This window comes from Oncorhynchus tshawytscha, linkage group LG13, assembly GCF_018296145.1.
Source record: "Oncorhynchus tshawytscha isolate Ot180627B linkage group LG13, Otsh_v2.0, whole genome shotgun sequence".
Taxonomy (NCBI): Eukaryota; Metazoa; Chordata; class Actinopteri; order Salmoniformes; family Salmonidae; genus Oncorhynchus; species Oncorhynchus tshawytscha.
In genome coordinates, this window is record NC_056441.1 from 21,719,732 (window position 1) to 21,744,260 (window position 24,529).

General features: G+C 42.9%; 2 protein-coding genes across 6 annotated transcripts; both read left to right on the plus strand.

Moving 5' to 3' along the window:
* The first annotated feature begins 535 nt into the window (after positions 1–535).
* On the plus strand, positions 536–6,433 carry LOC112264463 (cell division cycle-associated 7-like protein). 3 transcript variants are annotated; one of them, XM_024441080.2, is made up of 11 exons: positions 536–876; positions 1,951–2,079; positions 2,187–2,321; positions 2,433–2,527; positions 2,625–2,859; positions 2,999–3,055; positions 3,295–3,474; positions 3,599–3,754; positions 3,874–4,023; positions 4,117–4,253; positions 5,346–6,433. In XM_024441080.2, exons 1-11 carry the CDS (start codon positions 859–861, stop codon positions 5,368–5,370), a joined length of 1,317 nt encoding a protein of 438 aa, XP_024296848.1. In that variant the 5' UTR covers positions 536–858; the 3' UTR covers positions 5,371–6,433. The 3 variants fall into 3 exon arrangements, with proteins under 3 accessions (XP_024296848.1, XP_024296847.1, XP_024296849.1); XM_024441079.2 differs by having other exon boundaries at positions 539–876; positions 3,292–3,474; XM_024441081.2 differs by having other exon boundaries at positions 542–876; positions 2,187–2,225; positions 3,292–3,474.
* A 4,572-nt stretch (positions 6,434–11,005) lies between these two features.
* Positions 11,006–23,443, plus strand: LOC112264464 (sp4 transcription factor). Of its 3 annotated transcripts, XM_042295334.1 has the most exons (14): positions 11,007–11,583; positions 11,996–12,066; positions 13,495–13,599; positions 13,948–14,244; positions 14,582–14,712; positions 14,848–15,355; positions 15,460–15,528; positions 15,617–15,664; positions 15,752–15,838; positions 16,785–17,064; positions 19,603–19,801; positions 19,865–19,932; positions 20,709–20,840; positions 20,948–23,443. In XM_042295334.1, exons 1-14 carry the CDS (start codon positions 11,577–11,579, stop codon positions 21,220–21,222), a joined length of 2,277 nt encoding a protein of 758 aa, XP_042151268.1. In that variant the 5' UTR covers positions 11,007–11,576; the 3' UTR covers positions 21,223–23,443. The 3 variants fall into 3 exon arrangements, with proteins under 3 accessions (XP_042151269.1, XP_042151268.1, XP_042151267.1); XM_042295335.1 differs by having other exon boundaries at positions 11,006–11,583; positions 19,603–19,932; positions 20,931–23,443; XM_042295333.1 differs by having other exon boundaries at positions 19,603–19,932.
* Positions 23,444–24,529: the final 1,086 nt, after the last annotated feature.

Sequence of the window (24,529 nt, forward strand, 5' to 3'; positions counted from 1 at the left end):
CTGTGAGACCTTATATAGACAGGTATGTGCCTTTCCAAATCATGTCCAATCAATTGAATTTACCACAGGTGGATTGCAATCAAGTTGTAGAAACATCTCAAGGATAATCAATGGAAACATGATGCACATGAGCTCAATTTCGAGTCTCATAGCAAAGGGTCTGAATAGTTATGTAAATAAGGTATTTCTAAAAACGTGTTTTCACTTAGTCATTGTAGGGTATTGTGTGTAGATTGCAGATTTATTTTTGTTATCAATTTAGAACAAGGCAAATTGTGGGGAAAGTCAAGGGGTCTGAATACTTTCTGAATGCACTTTATGATTTAACATAGATTTTTTCAATTTTGTCTTAATGTAGGAAAATCCTAAACATGTAGGCGCCAAATGTTTCCAGATGCAACTTTGCTATTACTTCTTTGTTGCAGTCACTGCAGTACAGTAGTTGGATTTTAAAGCACAGAACCTTGAAAAGCTCATTTCTCGGGACAGTGAGATTCTGCCACACCTACATTGTCTTTTTGCCGCGAAACTGGGGAGAGGGCGGCACTCGGGCTGTTCCATTATGTATCCGGGGGAGAAGGAGAGTAACTCCGAGCAGAAACTCATTGTAATAATGATATTACAAATCAATTCACTCTCACGGCCGTCGTATAACGACTTCTAAATACAGGAAAAGTATTCTGGGCTCACAAAATCAAGTTTGAAAACATATTTGAACGAAATTCAAAACTCGACTGCACACCTGACTTTAGAGACAAGTACATGAACTCGTGTTTGTTTTTTTACCATTCATTCTCTGTTGTGTGAACTGCATGTGAACTTTGAGAGAAGGAACATTCGTCTCTCAAACGAGTTAAAATGCCGTTATCATCAAAGGTAAGTGAGGTTTAACAGTTGCAGATTTTATATCTCCACACGGTACAGCCAGAATAGGACTGGCCACCCCTCAGAGCCTGTTTCCTCTAGGTTTCTAATGAGTTTTTCCTAGCCACTGTGCATCTGCATTGCTTGCTGGTTTGGAGTTTTACGCTGGGCTGTTTAGCCTACAGTACAGTCCAAGTTTTTTCTGTTCCAAACACTTCGGAAAGTACAAGGTTGCATAGAAAGTAACGTCAATTTAACTAGCTGCCGAATAGGCATCAACTCGCCACGTAGCTTATTCTTAATGTTTGTCCATAGGCTACCAGAGTGAGGACAGACATTTTTCAGAATAAACGTTGGGAGTGAAAAACTTAGTGAAATAGTCCATGCCCTACCCGGTATCTTTATTCTGCCACTGTACAACTCTGTATGCGTTGTTTGTTGGCAGCCTTGTTATTTACGACGTTTTTGCAACAGATTCCTGTTGGAACGTTCCACAAATTATACCCACCTCAGTCCAGGGTCCTTTTATAAGGCCCTTTGGCTTTATTAAGCCTAGGCTAAATCAAGTCATAAAATGTCCAGGTCCTTATTTTATAAGGTAAATTTAATTTATATCTACAGCCTATCATAGAAATCAGTGCTGTATTATTTTAATATTTATTTATTTTAACCTTCTATTTAACTAGGCAAGTGAGTTAAGAGAAAATTCTTATTTTCAATGACAGCCTAGTGGGTTAACTGCCTGTTCAGGGCCAGAACGACGGATTCGTACCTTGTCAGCTCGGGGGTTAGAATTTGCAACCTTCCGGTTACTAGTCCAACGCTCTAACCACTAGGTTACCATGCTGCCCCAAGTTTGAGACGTGTAATAGGAATGCATTTGGTCTCTTTACATTTTTGTTAGTGGCCACCTCTTTGACTCATTACTGAACTCATTACTACACCTCCACCATAGACTACTTTCTGGAAAGGACAGTGTGAAAAGGGTATTATATATTAGTGTAGCTTTAACACAGATGAATAGGGGGAAATAGCGGAGTTAGTTATACAACTATCTTTGGCTTTAATCTGTTGTCTGTCCTTCAGACCCCCAGGGCCCTGTCGGCCATCTTTGAAAGTCCCAGTGACGATGAGGACTTCCTGGGTTTTGCAATGTCAGTGCCTAGTGACAGCGAATCAGATGACAGCAGGGACAGCCTTGACTCTGGGAAGCCGGTGAGTAGCTGCCAATCTTTACCACACACACTACAATCCTGGTTTACTTAATTCTGCTACAGTTAGCGATTGAAATAATCCATCCATCTTTCTCTCTCGCTTTTCAGGTTGTGCATTTCAGGTCAAAGTTTGTGACCGCAGAGTTGGTAAGTCTGTTCAGCCATTCAGACAGTGAGGCGGAGGGTTTTGAGGGCTTTGGTGAGGAAGAGAACAGAGGGTTCAGAAGCAGGATGAAGGCTATGGTATTTAGACCTAACATGGCATCTCTTTTCTACTGTTCTCTCCAGTGGTATGTGTGAATGGGGATGCTTGGTTGTACCATGACTCTTCTCTCCTGTTTTCCGTCGCTCCAGTGCGTAGCGGAGGAGAGTGATGAAGACACAGGTTTCTACTCCGAGGGGGAGGAGCCAGAGACACACACAAGGAGGAGTCTCTGTGTTGCCTTTAGGTGAGTGTACGAGTGTTCAACTGTGTTTGTGTCTCAAATGGCACCCTATTCACTATGATCCACTGCTTTTTGAATACAGTTGAATACTCTGCTTCAGGTTTCCCACCAAAATACTCTCTGCCAAGAAAGGGGAGGCACCAAAGAAACCCCAGCCAATCACTACCGCCACTCCGAAGAGGACAACCAATGAAAAGGAGCATCTGAAAAGGGGTGTGTCTCAGGTGTCCCGTGGGATGGTGACACGGGGTCAGAAACAGCCTCTAAAAAAAGAGGAGGTTGAGTCTCCAGTTCTAAATAAACGAGCCAAGAACATCCAGGAGAACAAGGCCATGGTACATAACCACTGACCAGGGTTGTGTTCTGTATGCGGTTACACTACTGAATACAACCCTGCTATCTACTTTCTCTCTTGTTATTATTGTGTATATTAGAAGGGTTTTCTCATCCTGTGTTATTATTGTTGTCCTTCAGTTGGCCAAGCTGTTTGCTGACCTGACCAACATGGCTGAACTCCCCCCCTCTACCATGGTGAGTTAGTACACTTGACTTGGGCTAATGGAATTGGTTCATATTGTGCATGTTTCAGATTAATTTACCACAGTTGGACTGGCGGAATCTGTAAATCACCTTGCTTCCCAAAGATAGGCAGCACTGCAGCTCGTCTTCTTCAAACTGATCCCCTGAAACACGCAGACTTTCTCAGGTGACTCCTGACTTCTGGGTGTTGTAGTTCTCACTGGGGCATTGTGGGTGTTGTGTTCCAGAAGAAGAGGCGTGTGAGTGAGAAGCCGACCCCTCGTAGACGAGGTGTGCATGAGGGGGGCGAGAGGAGGAACCCATCGCGTGCGGCCAGACCGCCAGAGAAGTTTGGGGTGGAGGAGCGGACTACCTCCCCTTCACATAACAACAAATCTGTGAGGACTGTCTGTGTCAGGAAACTACTGGAGGTACACAAGGGCACACATGACTTACATATGCTTGTTCACACACACATTCTTTACACAGGTAACTCTTGATCATTGTGATTGAACAGGTAGATGATACTGATGATGTGTGTCTGTGTGTGGCCAGGTGGATGATGAGCTGAGAAGAAGTGGGAAGAAGAGGAGGGCGAGCAGCGGGAAGAGGAGGAAGATTATACATGTGAGATCAGTCGATGAGATCACGGAGGAAGAGCTGGACAACGTGGCGGAAGGCGCCAAAGACAAGATACTGGACAAGGACCACGTAAGAGACACACACACACACAGCAAGGCTTTTATAATTGTCTCTTTTCATCAGCTGCTCAGTTCTGCTGTCTATCCATCTGTCCTGTGATAGAGATGGAACTGGTGTGTGTGTTCCAGGGCAGCACTTGTCATCAGTGTAGACAGAAGACTCTGGACACCAAGACGGTGTGTCGTAGCGGAGTATGTTCAGGGGGCAAAGGTCAGTTTTGTGGGCCCTGTCTGAGGAACCGCTACGGAGAGGACGTACGCTCTGCCCTGCTGGATCCAGTTAGTACACACACAGCCCTTGACCTATACCCCATCAGTACACCAGAAATATTGTTTTATCACTAAATCCATGTGTTTTTCTCTCTCTCTAAGGACTGGGAGTGTCCTCTTTGTAGAGGTATCTGTAACTGCAGTCTGTGTCGACGGAGAGAAGGACGTTGTGCAACAGGACAACTCGTCCATTTGGCTCAACACAAGGGCCACAGCAATGTCCAAGATTACCTGGAGAGGTAGGTGCAGTGGTGGAAAAAGTACCCAGTTTTCATACTTGTGGAAAAGTCCCGATAGAAAATGACTCAAGTGAAAGTCACCCCGTAAAATACTACTTGAGTCAAAGTATTTGGTTTTTAATATACTTAAGTATCAAAAGTAAGAGTATAAATAATTTCAAAGTCCTTACCAGATGGTACGATTTTTGTGTTTTTTATTTTGGAGTAGCCAGGGACACACTCAAACACTTGGCCATCATGTACAAAAAAGCATTTGTGTTTAGCGAGTCCTCCAGATTAGAGGCAGTAGGGATGAACAGGGATGTTCTCTTGATAAGTGTGTGAATTGGACCATTTTCCTGTCTTGCTAAGCATTCAAAGTGTAATGAGTACTTTTGGGTGTCCAGTGGTGTAAAAATAATACTTGAAAGTACTACTTATGTCGTTTTTATGGACAACTTTTACTTTGCTACATTCCTAAAGAAAATAATGAACTTTTTACTCCATACATTTTCCCTGACAGAAGGCTACTCTTTAAGTAGGCTACCCGTTACATTGTGAATGCTTAGCAGGACAGGAAAATGGGTCAATTCATGCACTTACTGTATCTAGAGAACATCCCTGGTCCTCCCTACTGCCTCTGATCTGGCGGACCTGCTAAACACACACGTTTTGTAAATTATGTCTGAGTGTTGGAGTGTGCATCTGGCTATCTGTAAATAAAATGGTGCTGTCTGGTTTGCTTAAGATGTATATTTAACCAAATACTTTGACTCAAGTAGTATTTTACTGGGTGACTGTCACTTCTACTGGAGTCATTTTCTATTAAGGTATCTTTACTTTTTACTCAAGTATGACAGTTGGATACTTTTTCCACCACTGTGGGTGTCAGTGAAAATGTATGGAGTAAAAAAATAAAGTACATTATTTTATTTAGGAATGTAATGGAGTTACCCCCCAAAACTACTTAAGTAGTACTTTAAAGTATTTTTTAAATTTAAGTACTACCACTGGGTAGGTAGTTTGTGTGTGTGTGTGTTTTAATTTGACTGTGTGTTTGAGCTAATAAATGTTGTTTTAATTAAAACAACGTCTACTTTTCTTTCTCCACAGCATCCAAAAAGATCTTCGAGCCTAGAGACAAGACCAGACAAGCAGACAGCTCCCCTGTTGGTCAGGACAGACAATTACACCCTGAAGGCCCAGAGGGAGAGACCCAGCAGACAGAGGGTGTGTCTCAATCTCTCCTTTCTCCTGAAGTTTACACTCTTCACTACTTCCCACAAAGCATTGGATTTGCAGAGGCATGGGCTAAAGGGAGTTTCCACCAAATTTCTTATACCAGTCATTTCCCTACAAATCAATGGATGGAAGTGAACAAGTGCACACTTTGGGCAGAAGGAGAGAGAATTAGGATGTGGTCATACTGACACACAGAATTGTTCTGCTTTAGTACTGCCACAGTTCACTTGAGTCCATTTTGGATCTCTAGATGGTCTAGAACAGTGTTCCTCAATGACTGCCACGTCCCTCTAACACCCTATTTAATCACAGTCATGTTCAGTAGGGAGACAATGTTTTGAAACAGGAGGTAGTACCTGACATTTTCCAGTAAGAACATGTAATTACCATTTATTGTTGCAAAATATTTTGCTACGGTGTACACCACTGAATATGACCCAGGAAAACCATAACTTGTGGATCCCTGCAACTAAAAAGATTGAGCAACACCGGTCTAGATGGATATCTGTGGTTCCAAGACTGTTTACACAGGCAGCCCAATTCTGAAATCATATTTTTATGCAACAGCTGTCAGGCAGTGGAGTTGAACTTTTTATTAGACCTTGGATGTGTCGGAGGGTACAGACAACCACTGTTAAATTCAATACCTTTTTAATTTGGGGAATAATGTTTACGCACCGATTATTATGCTAAATTAGCATAGTTTGAGTTTACACCTATTTTACCACTGCATCCCTAGTAGTAAGACGTGGTTTACCTTTTACTGAAAGGAACAGAACATATTCCCTTTATTATAGACCATAGCCAATACAATTGGACCTATGGAATGTATAGTGTACTGTTTACTACACTGTTTTAATGTTTTTTTCCTTCTAAATGGAGTTTTAAGACTCTTCTGAAAGTGGACACTGTACGTTAGTTGAATCTGAAATAAAGAACTGAAGTTCAAATGTTTACTAGTTGGTGTCTGTCACAGTGGCTGTAGTAGCAGTTTGGAATGTGTGTAGATTTAGTCCCCTCAACCCTCGCAGACCGAGTCCTGAATATGTGGGAGGAGCGCACCGCCCACAAAGACACAGCTATCTCCAGCTGCAATTCTAAAATTCAACTATAAAAATAGCCATAAAATAGTGGTATTGATGAGGGGTGTTTTTACATGAAGATCGTTGGAAAGGCTTGGGTTAGTGAACACATTTCAGGAGAAAAGGGGAAGAATCTAAATTGGGCTTGGGGTCAATTGTTGAGTCCTGAGATAGTCATGACCACGGCTAACGACCAGGTGCCTTCCCTGTCTGTCGGGTTAAAATGTGGATGAGTGTGCGTGTAACTTTTGGTAGATCAGTGGAGACCATTTTACATTTGAGTCATTTAGCAGACGCTCCTATTCAGAGCATTCATCTTAATTTCAACGGTTTTACTGAGTTACAGTTCATATAAGGGAATCAATCCATTTAAATACATTAATTGGGCCCTAATCTATGGATTTCACATGAATGGGTGGGCTTGGGAGCGCATAGGCTCACTGACTGGGGAGCCAGGCCCAGCCAATCAGAATTCGTTTTTCCTCACAAAGGGGCCTTAATACAGACCCAAATAATCCTCTGTTTCATCAGGTGTCCGGGTGGCTGGTCTCAGAGAGATCACGCAGGTGAAGAAGCCGGATGTGGAGGTCCTGGGCTGGCTTGGTTACACGTGGTCTGTGGTTGTGAGGCCAGTTGGACGTACTGCCAAATTCCCTAAAACATTGGAGGCAGGTTATGGTAGAGAAATTAACATTCAATTCTCTGGCAACCGATCTGGTGGATATTCCTGCAGTCAGGATTCCAGTTGCACGCTCCCTCAACTTGAGACATCTGTGTCATTGTGTTGTGTGACACAACTGCACATTTTAGCGGCCTTTTTATTGTCCCAAGCACAAGGTGCACCTGTGTAATTTTAACAAGGCTAATCTGAAAACAAGACTCCCTAAATTTTATCAGCATATCGATTGCGCAACCAGGGGTGATAAAACCTTGGATCATTGTTACTCTAACTTCCGCGACGCATATAAGGCCCTGCCCCGCCCCCCTTTCGGAAAAGCTGACCACGACTCCATTTTGTTGATCCCTGCCTACAGACAGAAACTAAAACAAGAGGCTCCCACGCTGAGGTCTGTCCGACCAAGCTGACTCCACACTCCAAGACTGCTTCCATCACGTGGACTGGGAAATGTTTCGTATTGCGTCAGATAACAACATTGACGAATACGCTGATTCGGTGTGCGAGTTCATTAGAACGTGCGTTGAAGATGTCGTTCCCATAGCAACGATTAAAACATTCCCTAACCAGAAACCGTGGATTGATGGCAGCATTCGTGTGGAACTGAAAGCGCGAACCACTGCTTTTAATCAGGGCAAGGTGTCTGGTAACATGACTGAATACAAACAGTGCAGCTATTCCCTCCGCAAGGCTATCAAACAAGCTAAGCGTCAGTACAAAGTAGAATCTCAATTCAACGGCTCAGACACGAGAGGCATTTGGCAGGGTCTACAGTCAATCACGGACTACAGGAAGAAATCCAGCCCAGTCACGGACCAGGATGTCTTGCTCCTAGGCAGACTAAATAACTTTTTTGCCCGCTTTGATGACAATACAGTGCCACTGACACGGCCTGCAATGAAAACATGCGGTCTCTCCTTCATTGCAGCCGAGGTGAGTAAGACATTTAAACGTGTTAACCCTCGCAAGGCTGCAGGCCCAGACGGCATCCCCAGCCGCGCCCTCAGAGCATGCGCAGACCAGCTGGCCGGTGTGTTTACGGACATATTCAATCAATCCCTATACTAGTCTGCTGTTCCCACATGCTTCAAGAGGGCCACCAGTGTTCCTGTTCCCAAGAAAGCTAAGGTAACTGAGCTAAACGACTACCGCCCTGTAGCACTCACATCCGTCATCATGAAGTGCTTTGAGAGACTAGTCAAGGACCATATCACCTCCACCCTACCTGACACCCTAGACCCACTCCAATTTGCTTACCGCCCAAATAGGTCCACAGACGATGCAATCTCAACCACACTGCACACTGCCCTAACCCATCTGGACAAGAGGAATACCTATGTGAGAATGCTGTTCATCGACTACAGCTCGGCATTCAACACCATAGTACCCTCCAAGCTTGTCATCAAGCTCGAGACCCTGGGTCTCGACCCCGCCCTGTGCAACTGGGTACTGGACTTCCTGACGGGCCGCCCCCAGGTGGTGAGGGTAGGCAACAACATCTCCTCCCCGCTGATCCTCAACACTGGGGTCCCACAAGGGTGCGTTCTGAGCCCTCTCCTGTACTCCCTGTTCACCCACGACTGCGTGGCCACGCACGCCTCCAACTCAATCATCAAGTTTGCGGACGACACAACAGTGGTAGGCTTGATTACCAACAACGACGAGACGGCCTACAGGGAGGAGGTGAGGGCCCTCGGAGTGTGGTGTCAGGAAAATAACCTCACACTCAACGTCAACAAAACTAAGGAGATGATTGTGGACTTCAGGAAACAGCAGAGGGAACACCCCCCTATCCACATCGATGGAACAGTAGTGGAGAGGGTAGTAAGTTTTAAGTTCCTCTGCATACACATCACAGACAAACTGAATTGGTCCACTCACACAGACAGCATCGTGAAGAAGGCGCAGCAGCGCCTCTTCAACCTCAGGAGGCTGAAGAAATTCGGCTTGTCACCAAAAGCACTCACAAACTTCTACAGATGCACAATCGAGAGCATCCTGGCGGGCTGTATCACCGCCTGGTACGGCAACTGCTCCGCCCTCAACTGTAAGGCTCTCCAGAGGGTAGTGAGGTCTGCACAACGCATCACCGGGGGCAAACTACCTGCCCTCCAGGACACCTACACCACCCGATGCTACAGGAAGGCCATAAAGATCATCAAGGACATCAACCACCCGAGCCGCTGCCTGTTCACCCCGCTGTCATCCAGAAGGCGAGGTCAGTACAGGTGCATCAAAGCTGGGACCGAGAGACTGAAAAACAGCTTCTATCTCAAGGCCATCAGACTGTTAAACAGCCACCACTAACATTGAGTGGCTGCTGCCAACACACTGACAATGACACTGACTCAACTCCAGCCACTTTAATAATGGGAATTGATGGGAAATGATGTAAATATATAAACAATGCTATCTTATATAATGTTACTTACCCTACATTATTCATCTCATATGCATACGTATATACTGTACTCTATACGACTGCATCCTTATGTAATACATGTATCACTAGCCACTTTAACTATGCCACTTTGTTTACATACTCATCTCATGTATATACTGTACTCGATATCAGCTACTGTATCTTGCCTATGCTGCTCTGTACCATCACTCATTCATATATACTTATGTACATATTCTTTATCCCCTTACACTGTGTATAAGACAGTAGTTTTGGAATTGTTAGTTAGATTACTTGTTGGTTATTACTGCATTGTCGGAACTAGAAGCACAAGCATTTCGCTACACTCGCATTAACATCTGCTAACCATGTGTATGTGACAAATAAAATTTGATTTGTAATGATCATGCTGTTTAATCAGCTTCTTGATATGCCACATGTTTCAAGTGGGTGAATTATCTTGGCAAATGAGAAATGCTCACTGTCAGGGTTGTAAACAAATTTGTGCACAACATTTGAGAGAAATAAGCTTTCTTTGTGTATGGAACATTTTGGGGATCTTTTATTTCAGCTCATGAAACATGGAACCAACACTTTACATGTCATGTTTATATTTTTGTTTGGTATAATATACAGTAGACATAGAGGCTGTCTGTTATATGGGATAGTCTCTATATTATAAGGGCTGGTCTCTATATAGCAGGGCTGCCCAACCCTCTTCCCAGAGAGCTACAGTCCTGTGGGTTTTCAGTCCAACCCTCATTTAACACACCTGATTCTACTAATTAGCTGCTCAACAAGACCTTGACTAGCTGAATCAGATACGCTAAATTAGGGTTGGACTGAAAACCTACAGAACAGTAGATCTCCAGGAAGAGGGTTGGGCAGCCCTGCTGTATAGTGTAAGGGCTAGTCTCTGGTCCTTATAATATACAAACGGAGGGAGAGAGGCAGCGAGAGAGTATCCCTTATAATATACAGAGAGCGAGTGTCCCTTATTCGACGGTGAGAACGGGAGATACACTGACCATATAATAGAGGGAGCGAGACAGACTCACCCCTGTGATAGAGAGGAAGAGAAAGCAGAAGGCAGCGAGAGGCCAACCTTCATCAAAAAAGGTGGAGGAGAAAGGAGAGACTGGCCCTCATGATTAAAAAAGAGAACAGAACGTTCACACCTCTCCTCTTGCCCAACCCCCACATCACACAGTCACTGCTTTCTCTCTGCTTCTCACCCTACCTTGATTCTACGCCGTACCAGCGTACAGCTGACCGCAAGGCAGACTGGGAGATGAAGTCCCCGTTGCCACAACACATTTCGAAGGCGAGGCTTCGCTAAATACAACTCCCATCTCAACCCTCGCAGACCGAGTCCTGAATATGTGGGAGGAGCGCACCGCCCACAAAAAGACACAGCTATCTGTCTCCAGCTGCAATTCTAAAATCCAACTATAAAAACAGCCATAAAATAGTGGTATTGATGAGGGGTGTTTTTACATGAAGATCGTTGGAAAGGCTTGTTGTACCTAGCGGCAGAAACACCAGCGGCAGAAAGAGAGGAGAGAGGGCGAGGGGTGTTGGTCTGATGGGTAAATGAAAGTGGGTGGGCCTACCGCGGACACATTACTAACTTGAATTAGAATACATTTTTCCAGTCGATTTTTCCGTTAATGGAATTAACGCGCGTCGGTCGTTAAAGGGTGTTTTCGGTTGGTTTTGAGAGGCGTCGGGCGCGGAAACCGGACCATTTCCCGTTATCACGGGAGGTTTGATTGTCGCTCGAGTTTTGTACCGCCCTTCCTGCGGAGTGGGTGGTTTAGGTGCTAACCGGAGCGACGACACAGCCCAGCTCGAGCTATTCGCGGAGAAAAAAGGCCGTCCTTACCCGGTGCTTTAGCCGGCCTTTCTCCCCTAGCCTCTCCTCTCTGGTTTATGAATGCGTTATGAGTGGTAGGTACCCTCCCCTCTCATCTCCGTCTCCACCCCTCTATCCCTCTTTTCTTCCCCCCTTGCTTTCTTTGCATACAGCCTGACAGATATGCAGAAACCGTTTGATGATAAAGAATAGCGTATTCCTAAAACAGAGGCAACACGTTTCCATAACCGATCTGTTTAGATGTATAAGTCTCTAATCGGGTTCCGATCAATGTGTATGTCTTTTCGCCAGTAGTTGAACCATATGGTGCCACTACACTGTTATAAAACCATGTGCAGGGAAATATTGACATCTTTATAGCCTATTTTTATCAGGTAGTCGCCGTGTACCCACTGTGTTATTGATAAATGTGATCACTAATCATTCAGTCCTCCAGTGTTAGTCTATTGATTATTGATCAAGTATTGTTTGATCGATGGTCCTCAGATCAGAAGAAGGAAGTGTCGGGATCAGAAGGAGGGAAACCAGGCAAGAAAGGCAAACGTTCTGGATCACAGGTAGGCTGGTACACACCACTTCCTGGTTCTGTCTAGAGACCATGTTCAGAGGATTGCATTATGTCTATCAACACCAATAATGGACTTGTCTTTGGCTCCATGTCTATGAGATGAGGTTTTTGCAGTATAATAAAACATATTTATTTAATATTTTCATAGCATTTCCATAGCATGTGTTCTGACAGGGTTTCTGAAGGCATATTTGATTCTAGTGTTGATATAGACTGTCATGTAGCTTCTGTGCAAAAAAAACACTAGCTGTCTATACAGGCAGCTTTAGAGGTGTGTGTGTGTGTGGATGATATTAAATATTTGCATGCGACCTACACTCCTAGAACAAAAGGTGCTATCTAGAACCTAGAAGGGTTCTTTGGCTGTCCCCATAGGAGAACCCTTTTAATAACACTTTTTTGGGTTCCAGTTAAAATCCTTTTGGTTCCAGGTATAACCATTTTGGGTTCCATGTAGAACCCTTTCCACAAAAGGTTCTACCTGGAACCAAAAAGGGTTATACCTGGAACCAAAAAGGGTTCTCCTATAGGGACAGCCGAAGAACCCGTTTTTTTTCTAAGAGTGTAGTTCCTTCGTGACAACTGCTCTCTGTCTGTCTATCTGTGTGTGTGTCTCTCTCTTTCCGTATCTCTCTCTTTCCGTATCGCTCTCTGTCTATATGCATGTTGTCTCTCTCTCTGTCTCTCTCCCTCTTCTCCCTTTGTCTCTCTCAATCTCTGTATCTCTCTCTGTCTATATGCATGCTGTCTCTGTGTGTCTCTCTCTCTCTCTCTGTCTATATGCATGTTGTCTCTCTATCTGTCTATATGCATGTTGTCTCTCTATCTGTCTATATGCATGTTGTCTCTCTATCTGTCTATATGCATGCTGTCTCTGTGTGTGTCTCTCTCTCTCTATCTGTCTATATGCATGTTGTCTCTCTCTCTGTCTATATGCATGTTGTCTCTGTGTGTGTCTCTCTCTCTCTATCTGTCTATATGCATGTTGTATCTCTCTCTGTCTATATGCATGTTGTCTCTCTATCTGTCTATATGCATGTTGTCTCTCTCTCTCTATCTGTCTATATGCATGTTGTCTCTCTCTCTCTATCTGTCTATATGCATGTTGTCTCTCTCTCTGTCTCTCTCCCTCTTCTCCCTTTGTCTCTCTCAATCTCTGTATCTCTCTCTGTCTATATGCATGCTGTCTCTGTGTGTGTGTCTCTCTCTATCTGTCTATATGCATGTTGTCTCTCTCTCTGTCTCTCTCCCTCTTCTCCCTTTGTCTCTCTCAATCTCTGTATCTCTCTCTGTCTATATGCATGCTGTCTCTGTGTGTGTCTCTCTCTCTCTCTCTGTCTATATGCATGTTGTCTCTGTGTGTGTTCTATGTTTGAATTCCCCTATCTGCCTGTGTGTGTTCTCTCTCTCTCTCTAGGATTCCCAGCCGTCTCCCCTAGCCCTACTGGCTGCGACCTGCAGTAAGATAGGAGGTCAGGGAGGAGTGGAAGGACAGGTCCAGTTGCAAGCTGGTCAAATACAGGTAGCCATCAATACTAATTATATAGCTATAAGTTATGTTATTCCTTGTATTAATGTTCTTGTTACTGTTATAGTTGTTACAATGTTGGTAATGTAAGTTCTGAAACAATAAGACATTATAAAGACTCATACATGCTTTATAACATGGTACATACACTACATGGCCATTATAAAGGCTCGTAATGCTTATAACACGGTATATATCTGCAGACTTTCAGTGTACTGTGTGTTGATTGTACTTTCAGATCCAGAAACACATAGATTCAGCCAGGAACCAGACTCTGGTTCCTATTCTAGTACATGTTTATTCAATTATGTTTATTTATTGTTTATGTATATTTATTTGCAGTTGCAGGGTGGGCAGATCCAGGGTCATATAGTTGTAGACGCAGCAGGTAATCAGACTCTGGTTCAGCAGCAGTTAGAACTGGTTCCTGCCCAGTTCACTGGTAATGGCTGGCAGATCATCACTACCGCTCCCCAAATGGCCAATGACACTGCCAATCAACCTGTCGCCGTAACGCTGGCTACCACTTCCGCCAATGACAGTGCTCCGGCAGGTCGTAAGGCGAAGGCAGTGGGCGGGACTAAAACCATAGCAGCCAATCAGCAGCCCCAGCAGCAGCAGCAGTTCCAGATCATCCAGGTTTGTGTGTGTGTGTGTGTGTGTGTGTGTGTGTGTGTGTGTGTGTGTGTGTGTGTGTGTGTGTGTGTGTGTGTGTGTGTGTGTGTGTGTGTGTGTGTGTGTGTGTGTGTGTGTGTGTGTGTGTGTGTGTGTGTGTGTGTGTGTGTGGAATGGAAAGTTGACTGGAGGGGTGCAGTCATGTGGAAATTCTGGTCCTATAACCTATAAATGTATTTTTCTTAGACATGGAGAGTGGAGTACTATATACTGTATAGTATTCTGTTTCTGTGTCCAGGTTCAGAACATGCCCACCTAATGTCACTATGTTTTTAAGTAAGGTTATTGTTTGTCTCTCCAGGTGCAAAATATGCCTTCGTCGGGGGGTGGGGTCCAATACCAGGTGATCCCCCACCTGCAGACGTCAGACGGCCAACAGATCCACATCAGCCCCCAGACCGCATCCCTGGGGGGGCAGCACATCCAGATCAGGTAGGTGACAGCTGTTTTAAAGGTCAGACTGGTAGTCTGCATGTTAGAGGTTAGACAGGAGGTTTGGGTGATTTAAAAGTGGTACAATTTACTTTTTACAGATGACAATAGATAACGTGCTTCTATTCTATTCAGTTCGGGCCAGGGCGGTCTACCAGAGCAGGTCCAGCTGATCCAAACCCAGAACCAATCCCAGACCCAGGCCATCCTACAACCGGCCAACCAGCAGGCCATCCTCACTGGCTCAGCCAATCAGACGTTGCAGCTTCGTCCAGCCCAATCCTTCCCGCTACAGATGCAGACCTTACAGGGCTCCCAGACCCAGGTAATGACTACAGTACCCATAAACATCGGCGGTATGACCCTCGCCCTGCCGGTCATGAATAATTTAGCGGGGGGCGGAGCCGTGCAGCTTATCCAAGCAGCCGACGGCAGCTTTACCGTAGCTAACAGTAACCAACTGGTGACAACAACGGCGGCGGTGTCCGGGGCAGCTACCGGGTCATCTGGGGGTACCATAACAACTGTTGCCGGGTGCGATGGAGCATTGTCGGACGGAACACAGCTGAGTTCTGTAGCCGGGTCGGACGGTGGGGCGGAGAGAGACTCACAGAACCAACCCAGCGAGCAGAACTCACAGATGGTACGTGATTGCGTGTTTTTGTGACTTAACATTCATGAAATAGAAGGATGTATTGATTGATTGTTGATTAATTAATTGGTTGGTTGGTTGATTGACATGTCCAGAGCCAGGCCAACGGACTACAGGGCCAATCAGATCCTCCAGGGACCATCCAGCAGGTCATCGTGGGACAGGTGGGTTCTACTTGGCTGCTTTTATCTTTTTTATGGTATTATACTATAATAAATTATATTATATGTTGTTATTATCATCATTGTCCAGATGGGCAACCAGGTGTTGCAGCAGATCCAAATCCAGCCACAGAACCAGGTAACACACACAAACACACACACACATACACACACACACACACACAGTACATCCGCAGAAAGTTTGTGAGCTGTTTGTTTCCACCAGATCCAAGGCCAGCCGCATCAGATCCAAACCTTTCAGTTAGGACCAGGCGGGACCCTACAGCCCATACAAGCCTTCCAGAACCAACAGGTAGCTAGCTGCTTTCGCTGCCTTCCCCAAACTGTTGCCACAAAGTTGGAAGCACAGAATTATCTAGAATGACATTGTATGCTATAGCATTAAGATTTCCCTTCACTGAAAATAAGGGGCCTAACCCGAACCATGAAAAACAGCCCCAGACCATTATTCCTCTACCAAACTTTACAGTTGGCACTATGCATTCAGCAGGTAGCGTTCCGTTGGCATCTGCCAAACACAGATTCGTCCGTCGGACTGCCAGATGGTGAATCATGATTCATCACTCCAGAGAACGCGTTTCCACTGCTCCAGAGTCCACTGTCGGCGAGCTTTACACCACTCCAGCCGACACTTGGCATTGCGCACGGTGATCTTTGGCTTGTGTGCGGCTGCTCAGCCATGGAAACCCATTCAACGAACAGTTATTGTGCTGACATTGCTCCCAGAGGCAGTTTGGAACTCGGTAGTGAGTGTTGCAACCGAGGACAGGCAATTTTTACGTGCTACGCGCTTCAGCACTTGGTGGTCCCGTTCTGTGAGCTTGTGTGGCTTACCACTTCACAGCTGAGTCGTTGTTGCTCCTAGACGTTTCCACTTCACTATAACAGCACTTATAGTTGACCGGGGCAGCTCTAGCAGGGCAGATATTTGATGACCTGACTTGTTGTAAAGGTGGCATCCTATTACAGTGCCTCTTCTAAAGTCACTGAGCTCTTCAGTAAGGCTACTGTCAATGTTTGTTAAATGGAGATTGAATGGCTGTGTGCTTGATTTTATACACCTGTCAGCAACGGGTGTGGCTGAAATTGCCAAATCTGCTAACTTAAAGGGGTGTCCACATACTTTTGTGTATATATAGTGGACATTTCTTCCAACCTCTATGATTTTATTGTGTTGTATTGATTTCAATTGAATGTCAATGATTCATAGCCTTCTTAAAATGAATTGATTCCTCCAGGTTCTGATCCGTACCCCAACCCTCTCCTCGTCGGGCCAGATCACATGGCAGACTCTGCAGCTCCCTGGGGGGATGTCTGTGCCCCAGCAGCTGACCCTGGCCCCTGTGGGCGGAGGGGCTGTGGGAGGAGGGGGCTTCGTGCAGCTGGGGGGGGCTCCCCTGACGCTGAGTGCAGCTCAGATCAACCCTGGGTCGGGAGTGCAGACGGTCAACATCGCTGGACTGGGCACCGCTGGGGTACAGATGCAGGGGGTACCCCTCACCATCACCGGACTACAGGGTGAGAACAGAGAGGGAGAGGGGCAGTGTGTGTTGTTCTCCAAATGTATATTTGTTTAGTTTCTGGGGGGAGGGTTGGGAGCAGTGCTACAAATTCTACTCTGCTGTACCATAATGATATTCTACTGTACTGTACGATATTCTACTGTACCATAATGATATTCTACTGTACTGTACGATATTCTACTGTACCATAATGATATTCTACTGTACTGTACGATATTCTACTGTACCATAATGATATTCTCCTGTACTGTATGATATTCTACTGTACCATAATGATATTCTACTGTACTGTACGATATTCTACTGTACCATAATGATATTCTACTGTACTGTACGATATTCTACTGTACCATAATGATATTCTACTGTACTGTACGATATTCTACTGTGCTGTACGATATTCTACTGTACCATAATGATATTCTACTGTACTGTACGATATTCTACTGTACTGTACCATAATGATATTCTACTGTACGATATTCTACTGTACCATAATGATATTCTACTCTACTGTACCATAATGATATTCTACTCTACCATAATGATATTCTACTGTACCATAATGATATTCTGCTCTACTGTACCATAATGATATTCTACTGTACCATAATGATATTCTACTCTACTGTACCATAATGATATTCTACTCTACTGTACCATAATGATATTCTACTCTACTGTACCATAATGATATTCTACTGTACCATAATGATATTCTACTGTACCATAATGATATTATACTCTATTGTACCATAATGATATTCTACTGTACCATAATGATATTGTACTGTACCATAATGGTATTCTACTCTACTGTACCATAATGATATTCTACAGTACTGTACCATAATGATATTCTACTGTACTGTACGATATTCTACTGTACTGTACCATAATGGTATTCTACTCTACTGTACCATAATGATATTCTACTGTACTGTACCATAATGATATTCTACTGTACTGTACGATATTCTACTGTACTGTACCATAATGGCATTCTACTGTACCATAATGATATTCTACTGTACTGTACCATAATGATATTCAACTGTACGATATTCTACTGTACCATAATGATATCCTACTGTACTGTACCATAATGATATTCTACTCTACTGTACCATAATGATATTCTACTCTACTGTACCATAATGATATTGTACTGTACGATATTCTACTGTACTGTACCATAATGGTATTCTACTGTACTGTACGATATTCTACTGTACTGTACCATAATGATATTCTACTGTACTGTACGATATTCTACTGTGCTGTACCATAATGATATTCTACTGTACTGTATGATATTCTACTGTACTGTACCATAATGGTATTCTACTCTACTGTACCATAATGGTATTCTACTCTACTGTACCATAATGATACTCTACTGTACCATAATGATATTCTACTCTACTGTACCATAATGATATTCTACTCTACTGTACCATAATGATATTCTACTCTACTGTACTGTATGATATTCTACTGTACCATAATGGTATTCTACTCTACTGTATCATAATCATATTCTACTGTACTGTATGATATTCTACTGTACCATAATGGTATTCTACTCTACTGTTCCATAATGATATTCTACTCTACTGTACCATAATCATATTCTACTCTACTGTACTGTATGATATTCTACTGTACCATAATGGTATTCTACTCTACTGTACCATAATGATATTCTACTCTACTGTACCATAATGATATTCTACTGTACCATAATGATATTCTACTGTACTGTATGATATTCTACTGTACCATAATGATATTCTACTCTACTGTACTGTATGATATTCTACTGTACCATAATGATATTCTACTGTACCATAATGATATTCTACTGTACCATAATGATATTCTACTGTACTGTATGATATTCTACTGTACTGTAATGATATTCTACTGTACCATAATGATATTCTACTGTACCATAATGATATTCTACTGTACCATAATGATATTCTACTGTACTGTATGATATTCTACTGTACCATAATGATATTCTACTCTACTGTACTGTATGATATTCTACTGTACCATAATGATATTCTACTGTACCATAATGATATTCTACTGTACTGTACCATAATGATATTCTACTCTACTGTACCATAATGATATTCTACTGTACCATAATGATATTCTACTGTACCATAATGATATTCTACTGTACCATAATGATATTCTACTCTACTGTACCATAATGATATTCTACTCTACTGTACCATAATGATATTCTACTGTACCATAATGATATTCTACTCTACTGTACCATAATGATATTCTACTCTACTGTACCATAATGATATTCTACTGTACCATAATGATATTCTACTCTACTGTACCATAATGATATTCTACTCTACTGTACCATAATGATATTCTACTGTACCATAATGATATTCTACTGTACCATAATTGAAATACGCCTCTTGCCTTTGTTTTTTTCCTAAATCATTTTTAATGATTTAATTACCCAATAAATAAAAATAGTCTATTCTACCACCAGGTCAGCCGCAGGGTCAGGAGGGCGGGGTTAAGGTCCAGTCATCCCCAGTAAAGGTAACCATGGGTAATGTGGCGGGGTCGTCGCTAAGCCCAGACCAGATGGGTTCTGTCCAGAGTTCGTCGGACCAAGAAGGACCACCCAGCAAGAGGCTTCGCAGGGTGGCGTGCTCCTGTCCGAACTGCAGGGACGGAGAGGGGAGGTACTATACACACACACACACACACTCACTGTCTCTCTCTCTGACTGTGTGTGTGTGTTGCAGGACCAGTGGAGACCCATCTAAGAAGAAGCAGCATGTGTGTCACATGGAGGGCTGTGGAAAGGTCTACGGTAAGACCAGTCTGTACTGTGGAAAGGTCTATGGTAAGACCAGTCTGTAGTGTGGAAAGGTCTACGGTAAGACCAGTCTGTACTGTGGAAAGGTCTACGGTAAGACCAGTCTACACTGTATAAAATAGAGATTTACTAGTCAATACTGTATAAAATAGAGATTTTACCCGTCTACACTGTATAAAATAGAGATTTATTAGTCAATACTGTATAAAATAGAGATTTACTAGTCAATACTGTAAAAAATAGAGATTTACTAGTCAATACTGTATGAAATAGAGATTTACTAGTCAATACTGTATAAAATAGAGATTTACCCATCTACACTGTATAAAATAGAGATTTACTAGTCAATACTGTATAAAATAGAGATTTACTAGTCAATACTGTAAAAAATAGAGATTTACTAGTCAATACTGTATAAAATAGAGATTTACTCGTCAATACTGTATAAAATAGAGATTCACTCGTCAATACTGTATAAAATAGAGATTTACCCGTCTACACTGTATAAAATAGATGTACCAGTCAATACTGTATAAAATAGAGATTTACTAGTCAATACTGTATAAAATAGAGATTTACTCGTCAATACTGTATAAAATAGAGATTCACTCGTCAATACTGTATAAAATAGAGATTTACCCGTCTACACTGTATAAAATAGATGTACCAGTCAATACTGTATAAAATAGAGATGTACTAGTCTATGGAACCAATAAAATTTAGAATATTAATTTGATATGACCAATCTGTAATAATATTCTATCTACCAGGTAAGACCAGTCACCTGAGAGCTCACCTCCGCTGGCACACAGGAGAACGACCCTTCGTCTGCAACTGGATCTTCTGTGGCAAGAGGTTCACACGCTCGGATGAACTGCAGAGACACAGACGGACACACACAGGTACGCACTCCCAAACCCACACACAGACACACACTCTCTCTCACACACGCACACACAGATATGTCCTGTGTCTATGTTGTTCTTATTCAGATGTACCCATCCTCCAGGTGAGAAGAGGTTTGAGTGTCCAGAGTGCAGTAAGCGTTTCATGCGTAGTGACCATCTCTCCAAACACATCAAAACCCACCAGAACAAGAAGGGAGGGGCTTCTCTCGCCATCATCACCACTGAAGACATGGAAGATTCCAACCAGGGTTTAGGCTCCTCCCCTCGCATCGTAACTGTGGAGACACTCTCCCAGGACTCCGCCCCTGCCACTCCAACAGCCTCCTCGCCCAATCAAATGGAGGGAGAAGAGGAGGAAGAGGAGGAGTTTGAGTAGTGACCAGTGACCACTTCCTGTTTAGGGATAAAGCAGGGAGAGCTAAATTCCTGGTTGGTCTCCATGGTTATGCTGTGGCTGTGGAGGTCAGGTGGTCCATTTTTTAAAAATGTTGTTTTCAAAAAGAAGAGAAATATGATGAACTGAATATTACATAAACAGAGGGAGGAATCTGAATCTAAACTAATGAATTAATCTAACGACAGGCTAAAGGTATGAATTAGTTGAATGGTGTTTATAACAGAACAGAGGTCAGGGGAAAAGGTATAATATAGATTTATAATCTAAACTTGCACCCTATCCCTTATATAGTGCACTACTTTTGGCCAGAGCCTTCTGAGTAGTTTATGTAGGGAGGAGAATGCCATTTTGGATAGGCTAATTAAACTAGCACAAGACAGAACCCTGGAGTTGTAAAACATCAAGAAGAGACATTGGTTGTGTCCCAAATAGCTAGGGTGCCATTTGAAACACAGCAATTGTATCTCTATGCACAAAGATGTTCCTCTGCTAATACTGTAATGATGATTATGATGAAGAAACATGATATGTGGCACGGTCCAGACTGTAGGACAGACAGGTGAGAGGAGCAGGGACAGGTGTGTGTATGTGCGTACGTGTGTGTGTGTTTGAGAGTGTGTGACGATGTATCCCGGTTCAACAGGACTATAGTTCAGGTAAAGACCAGTCTGATAAACTCTTACTGAAGAAAGACCAGAAAAAGAGGAATAGACCTCTAAAGGGTCAGAAAAAAGCACATAGAACATATGTATAAATGATGCATTCCTATAGAAACGCTCTGCATTTGAAATATTAATCGTTTCTATAAAACGAACAATCTAGCTTTCTGCAACAGGCTGTTTAGTGAAAGCAATACTATAAGACAATCCTAGTGAAACCATGTTTACATTAATGACAGTAGAGGAAAAGGTTTCCCTGGTATGAAACAGCCAGTCAGCTCACAGCGTTAAAGGTGCACTCAGCAATATGACATCATCATACACAGCCGGGTGATTTCCTGCTTGATGATGCCATATTGCTGAGTGCACCTTTAAGAAGTAGCTCTCCTGGGGTTGGTGGGTGGGTAAGACAGTGTCAATAAGCAGTACTAATGTCAAAACACACCGTGCTCCCACTGATACTCAGAGCAGCAGCTGTTTGTACTAGAACCAGTTTAGAATAGAGCAGTAATGTTACTCAATCATCGTATCTGAACCCTAAACTTGTATAAAGTATCAACGTCTGAGATAAACAATATGCATTTCAGTAATTAGACATATTTCAAATAATATATATTCACGATATTTAAAGTGATTAGAGATACTGTACTCTAACAGTGGTAGAGTTCCAGTGTGATTTGACGTTGGTGCTGCTTTCTCTGCATTGTGAAGGTAGAGCCCCCTGTGTGTGAGTCCTGGTACTACAACGCCTTAAAACAAGCAGTATTACACACACGCACACATACACACATGTAGTGGGGGGGAAGGGTGAGGCATGGAGAGAAGGGGTTGTGGCAGGGTGGATGTTATTACTATGTGGTTGTTATGACAAGTGTCTGGTGATGTTGCTCTATGTTAGTGTCAGTGCATACGTTTTGAATTGTACTTTTAGCTCTTTATTTTCTTAACCCCCCCAGTACATTTTGACACAGATGATTACTGTGTCCAGCTAATTGATTATCTGTTCTATTTTAATATCTGCCTTTTGCTGGAGTGTATCGTACGCGTTGAACAGAGGTGTGTGTGCAGCATGTTGCCTTTTAGTGCTGTTCTCTCTATTTCATTCATCCTAAACTTATTTTGCTACGTCTGTCGTTGTCATGACCGTGGCCCGTCATTTCTACTACTCTTAACGCGTCATAATATGTTTTTTTAAAATTCAATGAAAGCAAAACGTTCATAAAAAATATTTGAAAATTAAATGGTTGAATTACCAACCAGATGTGGATGTTTTCGGTAATATTTTGTGTGACAACCAGTTTTCTTTCATATTTTCTAGTGACATCTCATTTGTAAAATGTTTTTCTAAGCAGTTTGTGGGATCTCCATGATGATTGATAAATCTGGCCTCCAAGGCTGCAGGTTCTTGATTATTGATATTTTATTGATATTTTTAAATCAACTTTGTACAAATGTGTTGTGTGACTGGGGTTAAAGAAGTGAAAAGAGAAAAAAAGACTGCCTGCATAACCCTTTAAATAAAGTGTTGAAATCAGTCTAAACCCGTCTGTATCACTGCTCTGCTTCCAACCCTGTGTGTTCTGTTGGGTCATTCTCTAACGTGTAAACACTGACCTCTTGCTATGAAGTTGCTCTGATAACTTTGGCAATCTCTCTTCCCTCTCTTTCTCTCAGCTGTGTTGCGAGTGTGACCATAGTCTGGTCCTGTGATGGTGGTCACTGAGATTATTTAAAATGCACAATTTTGCCACCTCTCTTCACACACACACCTGCGGTGCCATAGAAACATGTCTGCTGGTGTGGACTCTGTAATTACCTCGGAAGCCGAACCTCCTCCGTTCCCGCCCTTCTCAGGGGGTTGCTAGGCAACGAAAGCAGTCTGCAGGCCAGAGGTGCGTGTGTGTGTGTTTGTATGTGGAGGCGTTGTTGGTTGTGTGTGCGTGTGTTGATTGGAGGGGAAGGAGAAACCACACAAACCATGAAGGAATAGAAAAGACCACATGCTTTCCTGCTTTATTCTTGTGCATCAACTCTATTTTGTAAAAGATGACTATAGGTCATATGTCTTCAATTGCATTGGTGTGTGGTGTGGCTGTATGTCTATTGAACTGTCTAATAAACTCAATGAATGGATAGTCACTTCAGCTTATGATACATTTACTAATGAGTGAACACACTTGAGGTTTATAAAGAATCAGAAGGAGTTAGACATCAGTTCAAATCTAACACTTAATCATTTCATTAAAACATTCATGTTACAGGAACTCTTAATCACATGCATTTACAGAAAATATACACAAACGTGCTTTTATTATACAAACACAATGCCCAGTTAGCAGTCTGAGGTCAAATACATGTCAAATAGCTAGAGCTTTAATTTAGCTTTGAGTTTGAACTTTTGGGGCTATTGCATTAGTTTCATTGTACCGCACAAACTGACTGATGTGCTGAAATTATCAACTTGACATAAGAATTTTGTAAAAAACGTAAGCACTGCTTAATGGATGACTTATTTGTGGGTTATGCAGCTGTAACGAAATCCTTATGTACAGAGCATTCGGAAAGCATTCAGACCTCTTTCCCTTTCCCACAATTTGTTACATTACAGCCTTATTCTAAAATGGATT